General features: G+C 36.9%; 1 protein-coding gene across 1 annotated transcript in view; it reads right to left on the reverse strand.

Moving 5' to 3' along the window:
* Positions 1-3,399: 3,399 nt before the first annotated feature.
* The window catches only part of Glrb (glycine receptor beta), a 60,385-nt gene continuing 46,711 nt past the window's right edge, over positions 3,400-17,073 (reverse strand). Inside the window, exons 5-10 of the mRNA XM_050158753.1 lie at positions 16,338-16,567; positions 16,148-16,230; positions 14,426-14,566; positions 9,895-10,047; positions 6,638-6,930; positions 3,400-4,791 (exon numbers count right to left, since the gene is read on the reverse strand). Coding sequence (XP_050014710.1) covers positions 4,495-4,791; positions 6,638-6,930; positions 9,895-10,047; positions 14,426-14,566; positions 16,148-16,230; positions 16,338-16,567 — 1,197 coding nt within the window. The 3' untranslated portion in view covers positions 3,400-4,494. The remainder of the gene's footprint in view (positions 4,792-6,637; positions 6,931-9,894; positions 10,048-14,425; positions 14,567-16,147; positions 16,231-16,337; positions 16,568-17,073) is intronic.

Raw genomic sequence — 17,073 nt, forward strand, 5'->3', positions numbered from 1 at the left:
ATTTAAAACATACTGGGGAAAAGCATGTAATATCCATGAAACTTAAAAATGTCTAAGAGTGCAAAATCTTTACTTTGAATTCCTAAAAAAAGTCAAGAAAAAATAAAATTGAACAGAACTTATGAACGTCTTCAATATTCTTGAATATTGAAAATTTCAATATTGGTGAAAGAGACAATAAAATGATAGATGTGTATGTGACATACATGTTAAGTATCTACAGAGAAAATGTTAACTGTGTCAAAATATAAGGGTCTAGTTTATGCATGCAGGCATAACTAGGCATATAACTAACCTTAAATGTGACTTGCATAGAGTTTCCATTAATGCTAATCACATAAATGTCTTTAATATATTCTTATTCCTTTGGTGGTGTAGCTGACATTTTCCAAACTTGATTTTTATCCCACAGAAGGTTAAGACTAGCTTTATTGTAAAACAAAGCAAGCTTGTGAATGTTAAATCATTGTTATACTGCATAAATATGCAATCAATTTGATAAAGTGATTTGAATAACCCTTACTTCCTAAACAGGGTAACACTCTGCATGAATGTAGTTAGTAAAGGTTATAGCAAAGACGGCAAACTCTTTGACATTTTAGGCCTAGTTGCTTAAATTTCACATCCACTGTGCATATGGACAAAAATCCTCGGTATTATAAATAATGATAAATTGAGTGGGCTTTAAGGCCACTTAATTTGAGCACTGCTCCTCCAGAGGAAAATATTTTAGCTTCATTAATCACCAGAGAGGAAATTGTATGAATGAAAAACACTTACATCTGAATGAAATACATATGACTTAAAAGGAGTTTGCAGCCATGACATCCAGGGCCAGACTACTTAAGAGAAACAATAAAACATTAAATTAAACATTTACCTAAAACTGGATGCCTGAATTTTTCACTTTAATTAAATCTAAATACGAGGGAAAATGGTCAAAATCTATTAGGTTATAAATAACTTTATGATAATTTTATATGAGAATGTTCTGTTTAGTTCAAGGAGGCCCAAAATAAGGCATTAATTATATCTGAATGGAGAGTGGCATAATCAATTTTAAAAATATTTTTATTTATGTGTATGTGAATGTGAATTCCACAATGGGTGGCCTGCAGAGGTCAAAAGAGGGTGTCAGATTCTCTGGAGTGTGGGCTTCAAGTGGGCGTGAGCTATGGCACACAAATGCTAAAAAACTGAACTAGGGTCCTCTCGCAAGACTGGAAAACATTCTTACACACTAACTGTCTTTCCAGCCCTCAGGAATGTTAAAGAAATTGATGCCATGGCAATTAAATGAAACACACGGTATGGATTGGCTTGTGAAGGAGACGAACAAGAAATGAGAGGCAGCTTTAAGACTGAGTTTTATCAGTGCTCATTTCCTGGGGCAGACTCATTCTGTCTCTGCGGCCAGGAAAGGAAAGCTCACTGCAAATCAGAAAACACAAGCTGTGCAGGTAAAAGGACATCCTATCTGCTCTTTACAGCCTTAAAAAGCAGCCTCTTTTGCACACACAGTGATGAGAGAGAAACAAAGCATATTTGAGAATAGAGGATTTTGCAGACTTTAGATCAGGGGTATACCGAAATTTTTTGTAATTCTTCAAGTTCTTTGAAACATTTTTGATGTGGGAGGTCCTTCTGTACATGTGTTGCTTTGATTGGTTGATGAATAAAGCTATTTCGGGCAATGGCTTAGTAAAGTCAGTTGGGAAATTTGAATAAAGATATATAGAGAAAGAAAGGCAGAGTCAAAGAGATTCCATAAAGGTGCCGAAGGAGAAAGATGCCAGAACCTTTCTGGTAAGCCACAGCATCATGTTGAAAAGCAGATGAACAGATGAATAGAAATGGATTAATTTAAGATGTAAGAGCAGGCTAGGAATATGCTTAAGCCCTTGGTCAAACAGTGTTGTAATTAATATAGTTTTTGTGTGATTATAAGGGTCTGGGCGGCTGGAAAACAAAAGTGCTGTCTCCGAGAACATTCTGAAACCATGTCAAGTGGAAAAAAAATTAAAAGAACTAGATCAAGGACATGAAATTTGGTAGGAACCGGCTCTGTGAGAGTATTGAGCCTGTTACGGTGTAAATACATATTAGTATCTTTTATAGAAACATGTGTGGAAACAACGGCAATTTTTACACGTCTGTTTTCCAAGTCAGCAACTTCACTTTGGGCTTCCACCTCTTATCTAGCCACCTCCATACACAAATAACTGTAGGGATACTGCTTTGCATTAGAAAAGGAGTCGCGTTAGACATATAACTGTGTGTCTCCACCTGCAGAAGTCCCGCCAGACATGTGACTGTAAGCATGTCTCCATCTGGAAAGAATCCTATACATATAATGTGATAAATCCAAATAATGGAAGGTTAAATACCACTTATTTTGTATGCTGTTATGCTAAATTAATTTTTACATTCAAGTCAGACAGAGGTTGGAAATAACTGAAATCAGGTCTGGGTTGAGATCCTACCACACTGTCCCCTGGGGGAAAGCAAAAAGAGAAAGAGGCAAGTATAGCAATCCTATGTACCTGTCCTAAGCAGACGCGTGTGATTTGTAAGACATCAACACATTTAGCTCAAAAATAAATAGAGGAGAGAGACTATAGATTGAAGTTAGGATCTGGTATTAGGACACTATCATATTGTACTGCATTAAAAAAATCATTTCACACTACTTTCACCAATGTATTTCTATATAATGATACTGCCTTCGCTATAAGACATCTTTTAAAATCCTAGATCACAGTCCCTAACATAAAACCAAGTTATAAAAGCAAATGTAAGAAAGTATCATTACAAACAGAATTTAAAAAATGGTACACATTCAAGGTAGTATTTTCTCCATTGCCATCCCATTAAACTAATATGTCTTTTGGTCTTGGTAGAATTCTGAAATTCATTAGCATTTTATTTGTGACATATTAAAAATTATTCAGATGGCCAGGCTAGATTATTCATATGGTCATAACTGGATTGTCCTGAAAGACAACAGCGTATATACACCACTGAAAAGAATTTTATAACTATTAAGGAGATTTTAAGTAAAAACAATCTTCAATAAATCAATTGGCAGTGAACTGCAAGTGGTAATTGCACAAGTAATAATTTTAATGCATTACATCATGAATTGGCCACAGAAATCACCAGCAAGAACAAAAGGACTCCAAAGAATGTAAAATACTTTCCTGGTCTTATCTTTACAATGTTAGTTACCAGTAGCTGCAGTTTTAGCTGAGACGTAAATAAACAATCACACTGAGACACTGTCAGACAATCGGGTCTTGGAAGATGGGACTTAGGAATTCTTTTCAGGTAAGAACAAGATAAAGTTAGTCAGCCCCCAATGTCTAGACTTTCAGCAAGAAGAAAAAGTTAAGTCTAGAATTTAAATAAAAATCTCTATTTACTAAATCATTGTTTTGTAACATATCCAAATACATTCAGATAAATTAAAAAAAATTCCCAAAAGAGTTGACTATTACTTGAAATATAGAAGCATCTTAATAAAACGAACAAACTAAATTCTTCAATGCTCTTCAATTAGTACGACTTTTCCAGTTCAAGTTCATGTTAGCAGTTCCTCTTGGAGCCTGACAGTGATGTGGAACCACATGTCACCGCTCGCTTCAGACTGGAAACATGTGCAACTCTTCTTAAGGCTTACGCTTAATGCTCTCCATATCAGAAAATGAAAGGCATGAAAATAGATTTAAATTTTAGGGTGGATTAAATCATTTATTTTTATCCAAAATATTTAATTAATACATCTATCATTTATTTGTTTGTACTTTGTCATATGCCAGAATGCACTATGTATTTAAACTAGCCCAGATTTCTCTTTTCTTCAAAAATGCTTACTGTTCTATTATCTGGCATTTTGACAACACACGCACACTTAAAAATAAGCTGATTTTATAAATGTATAATTTTGGTTCTATTTCTCAATGAGCCTGCATAACTATTGCTGCTCTACCTCTTTTAAAATCTTTAAACAATATGCCATACAACCTTGCTTAATCTGTGATAATACTATTGATAAATATGTAAGGAGAAGATGGCTTTCTTGGACAGTTACGAGGAGGGGAATATAAGACACTACATACATTAGAAGGGTCACAATAACAGGCGTCAGCGTGCACACCATGTTTTCATCAGCGTTATCGGAAGTATTTGCAGGTACAGAGCTGCCGTAGCTGAAGAGTACGTTATAGAGATTATGCAGTATGCCTGCTCTTCATTGATTCCTAAAATACTATGCTGAATATATATACATTTATCTATCTAGCTCATGTTCGGAGCAGAGACGTTACGGGGTCATGCTGCCATTCAAAAGTAAGGTGCCGTATTTTATGACAATTAAGTGGCATCCAAAGTGCAATATATTGCTATGACAATGCCGAGTTTTCACAGATCAGCAATTATGAATTGCATTGGTCACAATGAAATGGTATTGAATCTCATACAAATGGAAATGTTTTATCATAAATATATAGACCAATATATAACATTGAAGAACAAGAAACAGAAAGGAAATAATGCTCTTGCATAAAGGTCAATGCGTTTGGCTGCTGTTGGAATGACAGGCTTGGCAGGAGGAGGCTTCTTGTTGTTCTTAGCCTGGGATTTCCCAAGTCCATTGTTGACTTCAATGGGTTTTCCATAGCAGTCATAATTGGATAATTCAAAATCTCTTGGCAAGCTTCCAACTATGCTGAAGTCATTGGATCTCAGGTCAGACTTGGAAGTACAAACTTTTTTGCATCGGGTCTCACCAACCTAAGCATAAAAATGAAATATGGTGTAATAGAATTTTTAGAATTATAAGTACATATCTCTTTAAAAAGATATTTTTAAATCGAGTTTAAAAATTAGCAGGAACAAAATTCAACTGATGAATCCACTGGATTGATTAAACATTTCAGAAAATTTTAAACATTTCATAGGGCTCTGATATTTTACTCAAATAACAAGGATCATACCATCAAATATACTTTTTTATTATCTTATACTTAGAAATAAATAAAGCATGAAGCAACATCAATTTAGGTTACTATCAGGGTTGTAAGACTTTTCTTAGTTTAAATAATAAAAAATAAGAATCTTTCTTTGATCCAATATGGGGTATGTGCACAGATAATAAACTCTAATGATAATTCTAAACCTTCATCTCTGCTTTCCTGTCTCTGAACAGAACTGCTGGTTAATGAACGGTGGGGCACTAAGACCGTCAGCCTCTAAATCATAGCCACAAAATGTCCAGATGACTTAAATATCTGATCACATCAGTAGGAAAAGCCTAACTTCAATATCGCAACATTCACACAAAAAGGATTCCCAGAAGCTGCTGCTTTTTTTTAATTCATTGAAAATTCTCTGACATTTTGCATGGCTTCCGTGTTCAACGCTAGTGCACGTGAGCTACATGTGCACCAGAAAAGGCATCCATGATGATACGACAGAAGAAACTTGCTATAGACATGTTTGACGGAGAAGAAGAGGGCGTTACAGCAAAGAATGACCTAAGTCATGGCATTGCATAGACAAAGCGCTTCTCCTTCAGGAGCAGTGATACAGCATAAAAAGGTCATAGCTCATAAAGAAGCTTCTCTCAAGTGTGGAAGCTGTGGATGAAGGACTGGAGCTTTAAGCTTTGAAAAATCAGTACAATGACTTAAAAAGACAAAAACAAAAACAAAAAATTGGATATGAAATATAGGAAGAATTAATTTACTCATCTGTCCAAAAATCCATGTGTAGCATGTTTTCTAGAATTCCAGGTAGGCGGGCAGTGGGGATCAACACATAGAGCATCATGGGGCCAGAACATGTGCAGAGAAGGCACATGTCACAGCTGTGGGATGGCTAGACCTAGTGCTCTCCTGTCGAGGCTATAGCCTTTTCCTCCACATGCAGGGCCTTCTGGCTGACTTTCCTTCCGAACATCAAGCAGGACTCCGTGGGTAAATGCACAGCCAATTTGTGAAGCATCAAGGATCAATGCACAGCTAATTTGTTAAGCAGCCAGTTGTTCTGGGACTGGGTCTTAAGCCCATGATGTGTGAAAAGGCAGGGCTAAGAGGAGAAAGCCTCTCCAGTCCTTAGCAACCATGACGGCTAGGCTAGCCAGACCCTTAGCAGTGTGTAGACATGCCCTCAGGGCCAGCCATCCAGCCTGGAAGAGATTTGCTGACAGCTATCAGAAGCTGCCTCACTCAGTAGGAACATGAGAGTGACTGACCAACAGCATGGCTCTTCACGTCTCAGAGCCAAATAAAGGCCTGCAAACCCCATAAGTCCCTTGGCTTCTCACTAAAGCTGATCCAGTAATAATCAATAGGGATGCATACATTCCGAAAACATCTCCCTATTCAGTGATGAGCATCACAGTGAAGCTGCGATTATAAGCTCAGGGGAAAGCTTTCAAAATTTTAGGATATTATATTATCCTAGGTAGTCTTTCACATGTTTTATATGTTTTCTGAAAATAATTTCAAGATTATGTTGGACTTGGTTCTTTCTCATTTATAGAGAGCAAGTGCCAGCCCCACCATTTTCTTTACCGTGTCTCTTTCCCGGAACAGAAAAGGATAGGCGGTTCACTTTCATGGCTTACTCGCCTTACCTGCAAAGTGCTGATATGAACAGGAGTTCCCGTGCCGTTCACGGTACTCTTCTTGGCTGCGTTCCCACCTTTTCCATCTGCCTGCTCGGCCTTGGCCATTCTGGCCTTTTCGGCTTCAACCCTTTTGGGGTTGTTCAGCATCACCTGGACAACAGCATACTCCACCAAGGAAGCAAAGCCGAAGAGCAGACACGCAATGAGCCACACATCCAAGGCCTTCACATAAGATACTTTGGGAAGCTCGGCTGCAAGGGTGGTGCACTCTGAGGCCAAGCTGAGCACCGAGAAGATGCCTAGCAACACAAGGAGACATGTTTACACCTGCCCAATGCTCTACAACCACTGATCATTCATTAAAATCACTCTTTTAGGACTGTCAATAGCCAGCAAGTAATCCTTAGGTGTCTTTAGAGACAGCCTGGAAGAAATATAGGGTACCCGAAGGAGTCATTGTGGTCAGAAAATGTTTGTAAACGAGGATCAGTTTAGAAATAAATAAATGTAAGTCAAGATTTGGAAGCACAATGTGGATCTGATTTGAGGATCAATGATGTCAGGAACCATTCAACAGTGTCTCTGGGGGAATGGCAGAGCTCTTTGATGGATTCTTTGTTTAATTTTTTCAGGTTGTTTTTGTTTTGATTTTTGTTTTTCGCGACAGGGTTTCTCTGTAGCTTTGGTGCCTGTCCCGGAACTAGCTCTTGTAGACCAGGCTGGCCTCGAACTCCCAGAGATCCGCCTGCCTCTGCCTCCCAAGTGCTGGGATTAAAGGCGTGCGCCACCACCGCCCAGCTCAGTATTTTTTGTTAAAGAGAGATTTTATCTGTATGAGAAATTGGTGCCCATGAAGAAGACTAGAGCATATAAATTTTGATACGTTTTTTGGTTCTTGCTTGTCCTTGTTGTTTTCTTAACAATATAATGTCTAAAAGATAAAGTACAGAGTGTTTCTGTTTATTATAGAAAGAAAAATCTCAGAAAACATAACAATGAAAGCAAGCATAGAACAAGAAATATGGATGGCTGCAGTTGCATCTCTTTCTCATCTCTTTTGTCAGACTCCCTCCTCTCCCTCGCTCTACCATCAGGAGGGAAGTAGTGAAATACAGTTTTCTTTGACTAAGAAACCTCCGGTGATACCCACAAAGAGATGCTCATCTTCACTGGGCACATACAACCCCTATTGGTTGTTTTTTTTTTTTTTTTTTTTTTTTTTTTTTTTTTTGCTTAGATCATCACCATCTTTTGGAATAATGACTTCATTGGTATTGAATTTACTATTTCAGGCAAAGTATTTGTGAGCTGTACCTTTAGTAGTCTGTATAAGTTTCAATATTTTTAACCTCTAAGTAGAATATTGGCAAGCAAGTCTAGGATAGTCTAGAATATTCTCAAATACTGCCCCAGGTGACAGTCAGTGGTCCCCACGAGCTCTCCTAACTGCTCTCCCCGTTTCTACGTTTCCACAATGAATTAGGCAGTGATTAAAGTTATAAATAATCAAAATTGGAGTCTGATCATAAGAACTTCTGGTCTGACTTGGTAAGAACCAAACAACAGAGTGCATAAGAGGTGTCCAAGGATCCAGACCTCACAATTACTAATGATCAAGACTCAAGTCCACGTTTTCCTCTCTCCTAGATAACAACATGAATTGCTTTCATTTCTTCCCTTTCTTTAGACAGAATTATTCTTCTGAAGACTTTTTCCTGACAAGCATGTTTTCTCCCTCATATCACTACCTTATGTATTATATATCATACTTATTTGGTATCTGCTTTTTTTTGCAAGGAGACATAAATGCATTAATGCTAACATGTTTTAATCTGTCTTACGAACAATCACTATTCATGTTTATGACTAAATTGACACCTTCTTGATTAATACCAACAAATAGTCACTACAGAACAAATATATGTTCTATAAATTTAAATATCCAAAAGTATCTTTTTAGCAGTATAATAATATATAGTTAGTAACTGCAGTGCATATATATAATATTACATATGCAAATGTAATACTAATATATTAAATGTACATATATTGTAGATATAATATTACATAAACATAACCTTTAGGTTATATATATATATTTACATATGTATGTGAAAGAGAGAACAGGCACAAGCATGCATATATAGCTCTGTGTGTGTGTGTATAAAACTCAGTACTTCAGTCATTCCCTTCAATAATTTCTGAATGAGTTACACTCAAAAGCTTTTTGAAAGAAGAACAAAACTAAAATTATCAGGACATCTCTTGCTGGGAGGCCATGTATACCAGAGTTTTTCCTATGATGAGGTCTTGGTGAGATTCTGAAAACACACAAAATGAGAAAGTCCCAAACATTCCTAGTCAAACTCTGTTGGCGCACTACATAGTGATTTTTTTTTTAGGGACAGATCATATTATGACACTCATATGCCATTTAAAGATGTAAATATGTTTGGAGAAATGTATCATCAAGTTACCTTGTAATTGTGGGAACATCAGAGTGTACCTACACAAATTTATATGGGAAAGCCTGCTATACATGTAGGCTATGTGGTATGCACCATCATGCACGCAGCCATTCCTGATGAAATATCAAGTAAGTATGATTTCATCGCCTCTGTGTCTGAGGTGCATATTATTTACAATAATTTCCAACAAAGTGATTATTTGTCTTTAACTTTGGCATTACTGAAAATTTTATATTTCAGTGGTGCATGATTACATCCAGTCAATAAGTACTTACTGGAAAAAATAGAATAAATCAACTCCTGCACAATTCTCAGAATAGGAAAAGAAAAACTTAATTACCAACTGCAAAAACATTGAGAAAATATAGATCAGTGTGCATCCAATCCTGAAGGATGCCTTCCTCCAAATATCAGGCAATCATCACTGAACAGGAGTTGGTGATGCACTCAGCATAGAAGGGCACCGTTTAGTATTCCTCTTTTGAAATGCTCTGATCATAAGACCTTCCACTTTCAGAGTTTCATACTTTTAAATATTTGTATATATTTATAGATGTCTTAAGAATAGGACCCAACTACAAAAATATTCATTTGTATTTCATTTATATGCACACCTTAAATGCAAAGCCTGAGGTTAGTTTTATATGTTTTGAATACACGGTGTTTTCAATTGTGCTCTCCCAGGAAGCGAAAGTGTGTAATTTTCTACTTGTTGCATTTGGAACATTTGGAGCCTCACATTTTCAGGACAGGGTCCTCAACCAGTCATGGTGACAGAGAAGCAGGGAGGCTTACCCAAGGGTACCCTGGCAGCACTGGCATCAGGGTTGATCCAGAAGGAGAGCCAGGACAGGACCACAATCAGCAGGGTTGGTGCATAAACACCCATCATGTAGAACCCAACCTGTCTTCTCAGGGTGAAGATGACCTCCACGCAAGTGTAGTAGCCTGGCAATCAGAGAAGTGACAGGTGGGAGGGTCATGCGTACACAGAATTGTAAGTCAGGAGGATCTGCAAGGCACAGGACGCTTCTACCTCTGGAAATTTGGCCAAGTCAACACTGCAAAGCATTTTCCTTTCATTGGTGACATTTCACAAAGAGGGTGGTGGGGCATGCTTTCCCTGACCTCCACGGCCTCACCGTGATACGGAGGAGCAGGCTGATCTCACACTACTCTGTGGGAGAGTCTGCAACCCTTCAACTTTCCCTCTGAAGTGACATTAGCACAGAAGGGTAACCAGTGAGACATGAACCCTGAATCAAAGCAGCAGGCTAATTCTAAGAGGAAAAGCTCTTGAACGGAGTCTTGTTCAGCCACACGAACCCTTCCTCTGGAGAAGGGATGCCTGTCTTCAAGAGCTCACAGGCACAGTTAACCATGAAAACTTTAGGTAAACATTCACTTAGGCCATAGGGGCAGCAAGGACAGAAGCTTCCTGTTATGTCCCTAAGGCTGTGGAAAGGGAAGACAGGTGGGATGTGCCTCTTCACCCCTTTCCCCCCTGCACCCCGAAGTTCACAAATTTCTACCTGGGAAAGGACATTCATTTTCCTCATGCTAGGGAAAATGCAGAAACTGCTATAGAATATCATTCTAGAGCTTCCAAAATTCATTCATGAGTCCTGGCGGTCTGGCCTGACGACGGCTTTTGTTGTCTTGAGGGGGAGATGGAGAGGAAGAGAGGGAGAGGGAGAAGGAGGGGGAAGAGAGTGTGGCTACAGGAATATGATGCGGGAGTGATTTCTTATTAATAAAGAAACTGCCTAGGCCCATTTGACCAACCCTTAGGTAGGTGGAGTAAACAGAACGGAATGCTGGAAGAAAGAAGCTGAGTCAGTGAGTCGCCATGATTCTCTCACTCCAGGCAGACACAGGTTAAGATTATTCCTGGTAAGCCAGCTCGTGGGCTACACAGATTATTAGAAATGGGTTAGGTCAATATGTAAGAGCTAGCCAATAAGAGGCTGGAACTAATGGGCCAGGCAGTGTTTGAAAGAATACAGTTTCCGTGTAATTATTTCGGGGCATAAGCTAGCCGTGCGGGCGGCCGGGCGCCAGGAACGCAGCCCGGCCGCTCTTTCTTACAACAGGAATATTCTTACAGTATTCCAAAAGAAAACATAGTTTCATGTAAGGGATTATTTTTCAAATATTTTGGTCCTTTTGGTAAACAGTTTATATATAATGCTTACTTACTTTATTTATTTATTTATTATGTATACAATATTCTGTCTGTGTGTATGTCTGCAGGCCAGAAGAGGGCACCAGACCTCATTACAGATGGTTGTGAGCCACCATGTGGTTGCCGGGAATTGAACTCAAGACCTTTGGAAGAACAAGCAATGCTCTTAACCACTGAGCCATCTCTCCAGCCCCATAATGCTTACTTTTTAAATGGCTTAATTGTTTAGAGCAAGAAGTTCTATATAGACCAGGCTAATCTCAAACTTGTGATCCTTCTGCCCGAGTGTTCTGGAATAACAAGCATGCACCTCCACACCCAATGAAAATAATTTATGTAGATAAAAACTGGCATCTGCCATTTAACAAAAGTAAGGTTGTGTATAGCAACAAAGGTTAAAGGATCTCTAGTTGTATTTAGTTGACACAGTGCATACTTACTTTAAAACATCGAAACAAATGAACAACCCATAAATGAACCGGGCTAGAAGGATAATACCATGCCCCACTGCCTTATAGTTAAAGAATCTTATCTCATATCTACCCAGTCACTCTAATCGGAAAAAAACAACAAACATGTTTCACACGCTAACATAACATATTTGGCAGGATTTCCATAAACACAATCAGTTACGTGGGAAAGCTGCTCCGCTCACATTATGAATTAAACCCAATGCTGTCTCAGGGAGGTTAGGACGGTGGTAACATCAACATGGAACACAGACAATTCGCTGGTAGGAATGGGAGCAAATGCTAACCAACACATCAGCACCAAGATGGGCACTCTTTCACTTACCGACTGCACAAGAAATGAAGAGCAAAGCATGTGTGCCTCTAAGCAAATTCTATATGTATCCTTTATGCGCGTGTGTGTAAAGCTTCTCCAGTCACTACATGTATGGTCTACATACTACACTAGTATATATACTACACAGTCGTGTATAGTCACTGAAAAGTAATATAACTTAAAGAAAATTTACATTCTGACTCACAGTGTTTAAAGATTGCCTGGCTAGATGCCGTATGCCGTGTGTTTTAAGCTCCACCATGTCCTTTCATAAACGCGCTCACTAGGGGACTTCACGAGCTGCCTATGTATCCAGCAGGAAAAGGCATGTTGGGTATTACAGTGATTTGCTTCGTAAACTTTTATGAGAGACATTTCTTGATCCTGTTTGATCTTTCTCTAGTCTGTTATATTTATGAGAGGCAGGTGGGCAGTTAATTGATATAAATGTGCATTTGGAAATTCCAATTTACTTTCTATTTCCTGTGTCATTTTCTTCCATTATTCACTTAGGCACCCGATTTAACTCGTCTCATTTTGTGTGCCCATAGTCTTCACCTGCACTGTCTGTTAATCACGGAACAACATCATTTCAGTAAAGCAAACGCCAGGTCAAAATCTCATTACATATTAAAGTTCCGCCACTACCGTGTGTGCGCGTGTTTTATACAAGTATGCATGTTTAGCGCCAGATATATGTTGAGCTATCTCATTTTAGAAAGTTTCGTAAATATTTCCCAAACAATATATTTTCTTCTGATTTATATAAATATCGATACAAACTCTGATAAGTACTTTGGTAAATGCCCAAAGTATGTTAGCTATAAACTTATGCTGTCCTCTGTAGATAATGGAATTGTAAGTTTGTATTCATGATTAATAAAAGAAATAAACCCTCTCGGAGAACTTCACAGGACCTCTACAGCAATTCTCTACATCAATCATTCTCAACCTGTTGGTTGTGAACCCTTTGGGAGTCTCATGACCCTTTCACACAGGTCACCTAAGACCATCAGAAAACAGAGATATATTTACATTATAATTCATAGCAATAGCAACATTGCAGTTATAGAGTAGCAATCAAAATAATTTTATGGCAGAGGGTCACCAACACATGAGAAGCTGTATTAAAATTTTGAAGCATTAGGAAGGTTGAGAACCACTGCTCTAAATTGTTTCTTTGCAGAATATGCTTTTATTTCCTTCTAAGAAATAAAAAAATCGATTATTTTATATTTAAGTCCAGGAACTTTCACTATTGTATTTATCATGTTCTTACATTTTACTTTAAGTCTACCCATGAAAGTATATCATCTTATCAATATACTTGATAGTGAACAACAGATGTACTCAACAACAACCAGAAATTAAATTATGTTTACCACCAAATTTCCTAGGCTTGCATGTATTTATTATAAGACTGTATTTATGCAGTTTGTTAATTCACTGATTTTTATTTTTCCCTTTGATGATATCAAATAGTGGACTTTTGCATAATATAAATGCTTCTAAAATCATAAAGTCAGTTCCCATCTATTTCTGGATACCTTTACTATGACTTACCTTCCAATACAGAATTACAGGCAGCTTACAAGTTGAAATGATCATTGCCAATAATGCCACAATTAAGTTTCTGTAGTGTTTAATTTTATATTGTGAAGTGAAATGTATTAATACTGCCGAACCTGCTCAGTGACCTACAGCTGATAATGCCACTGCCAAGGCTGAGCACTATATATTGAGAGAGTGGAGGATTGACTTTTGTAGTTTCTTCAAAAGTTCATTGTAATTTAATGACTGAGGTTGGTTTGTTTTGCTTTTTAAAATTAGTGACCTGGACAAATAATACTACCCAGGGAATATTCACAGCTGTTGAAGTATCTCACACTCTTACTGCCTCCCATGTACACCAAGTTCAATGATTTTAGAACTAACAAGACAGGAAAACTACCACATAAATAAAACTGACCACCAGACAACAGATGAACACAGACAGATTATACTGTACTATAGCAACTGTGTAGTGTCAAAGGCAAGCTTGTCAAAACTTGTCAACATCTATGAAAACCATTTCCTGGATGAGTCTGTTTCATTACTATATTCATTACCATATTTCATTGCTATAATGAAATATTGACAACTTCTCACCAACAGAATTACATGGAGAAAACGCGATCGATTCCATTATTGTAAGTCATCTTATGTGAATGTCGTTGTGGAAAAGGTTTTAGCGTGCGATTAGGAGAATACATTTCTTACAATTAGCTTATTTTTATCATTGCTCCTTAGTCTATATTAAAGCTAAAACAAAACATTGAAACCTGCATTACTTTTAATTCCTAAAATACCACTTACCAGTGCCTTTATAGTATTTCGTACAGTTGCCATATTCGATATCTTCTTTTTTAATATCAAATTGAGGTAAAGCAATTTTTTCCAATTGCACAGGATCTCCCGACTGCCAGATAAACCTCAAATCATCGGTTGTATAACCAACTATAATAAATACATGAACATGTTTGATTGAAATATACTTATCAATAGTTTCTTGTTATTTTAATAATCATATTACACATAGAAAAGATGGGAAAGCCTGGCATGCTGTTATGGAATTGTAATTTAAAGTCCATAGCACTGGACTTTATGGTCATGCACAAAATATCAGCTTAACAATAACATGTCATCGTTATAAAAAATATAAGGTTGAATAACCATCAAAATCAGATATAATCCAAGGTCACCAAGTATAGAAAATCTCCTCTCTGATCAGCATTCACAACCATTATCAATGGGTGATAAATAATTTGCTGCCTCTGCCTAAGTCCATTTTCAATCATTAGCTATGTGCCTAAAGTTATTTTTATTTTAAACTTTGCTTTTGATTTTACTGTTTTTTTTTTTTTTTGTGAATTTCACATCATGCATTCTGATCCCACTTTTCTCTCTAGCATCCACCCTCTGCCCTTGCAACCTCATCCATAGCATCCACCCTCTGGCCCTTGTAACATCTCCCAAAAGCAAAACAAAATTTAAAAGAAAAACCAAAAACAACAAAACAAAGCTAAAGTTTTAAAACAGGTATTATTTAAAATAAATAACTACAATGTTCCTTGAAAGAACTGCACCATGACAAAAAAGCAGTAAGACTGTACCCAAGCAAACATCATAATAGCTTCATTAAAGTAAGCAGGAGTCCAGGGCCTGGATCTAGGATACGTGTCAACAACTCAGGACTACATCCTAGATTAACCTACCATTGGATCTCAAAGACCATCAGTTTCTAAAATCCTACACAGTGTATCAAATGAGAACATTGAGTAAATATGTATTAAATATACTCTGGTATGTATGCATATATGGTACTGAAACTTTGCATAGACTTACAAAACATAATCTGATTATTAGAAAGGAAGAAATATTGTTAAAAGTTAGGATTTATTTTAGTCTACTAAAAAACCACTAAACATATACTCAAACAAACATACAAGTATATTTTACAAAGTTATTATTATTCATAGGAATAGCTTAATCTTTAACCATCCATGCTAAAGATTCCTTATAATATTAGTATTCATTTTTCAAGGTTTATGATTTATTATTTTATAAAGACAATTATCAAAGAAAATTAATTAATATATTTACAGAAAATTACAGTTAATAACATTTAGTATGTCTTTTATACACTGTAAAATACAATCACAGGAACATAAGACATGCAATTATAAACATAATTTTTCTGTACTTCCCTAAGAAAGGCACTTGGTTAGGTTTAAGTGTATTTCAATGGTCTCTTTTACGATGAGAATATTAACATCAGAGAAATTATGTTGTTAGAAGATCATAATTTGTGTATGTTTTCTGCATTACTAATATAAATAAGTCTAGTTTTCAGAAGAAGTACACTGACTAATGTCAACTCACTAAAAAGCCAGCAACAGAAAGATTTGTCATCTCCAAGATTACCATAGTTAGTATGGTATTAACATGACCAAAAGCATTATGTTTTTCACAGTTATATAACACTAACTAATAGAATGTATCATCTAGATATAAGAATTTATGGCCTCATTTACATACAGCTCTCAAGTTGCATCTTGCAGCGTTGTGTATCCATGGGAAACAGCGTTAAATCCAGAGGGCATGACAGAGTAATAGACAACCTGAGGCAAGAGGCAGAGAAATTGGAATCATTGAATATGCGTTTATGTGGCACACTGATTTGACAAAAGGAAATATAAGCACACAGGAATTAAATATAAAAGGGTACCTCATGCTCACAAGGACGTCTCCGTCACGAAAAATAAACAGAAGGATGTTTTCTTGGGTTACATCATGAAAATTGGCACTTTTTTCATTCGCAAAGAATAAGTCAGGCTTCCACAGACACTTGTACATTGTGGGATCTACAGTCAGTGCATCGGAACCTCTGAAGTCACTAGGGAGCTTGAGCCTGGGGTCATTCCATTTCTGTCTCAGGAAAATGTTCACTCTGTAGTCCTGGAGGGGAAAAAGCATGTTGCATGCTTATATCTATATAGCTGCTTGAAATTAAAACAAATGCGTGTATGTGTATGTTTATAGCTCTTTTCAACAACAAAAGCATTTTTACTGTTACCAGCTAACAAACAATTCCACTTGGCCAGGTGAAAGCATTATCTAAAGTTGAGAACTTCTAAAAATTCCAGTCATTCTTTCCCTGCTCTCAAAGTAGGGGAAAACTAAGAATAGATAAGAAGCAGAGGAAAAACATTTCTATTTGTCTTTTGTTAAGTAGAAAAGTAAGTAATAAAATAGCAAATGTATGTAAGTGCATACAAATATACAATAACTCTACATATTCCATTGTTCCTTGATACTTAGTAGTAATGATTTCCAAGACTTCATGTGGATTTCAGAATTTCTATATGAAAAGGCTTAGAATTTGCATATAGCCTATGCAATCCTATATACATTTAAACCATTAGTTGTAACAGTGAAGAGCTGTTATAAATTATGGCTTATGG

This window comes from Alexandromys fortis, unplaced genomic scaffold, assembly GCF_014885135.2.
Source record: "Alexandromys fortis isolate MF-2015 unplaced genomic scaffold, M_Fortis_MF-2015_v1.1 scaffold_102, whole genome shotgun sequence".
NCBI classification, from domain to species: Eukaryota; Metazoa; Chordata; class Mammalia; order Rodentia; family Cricetidae; genus Alexandromys; species Alexandromys fortis.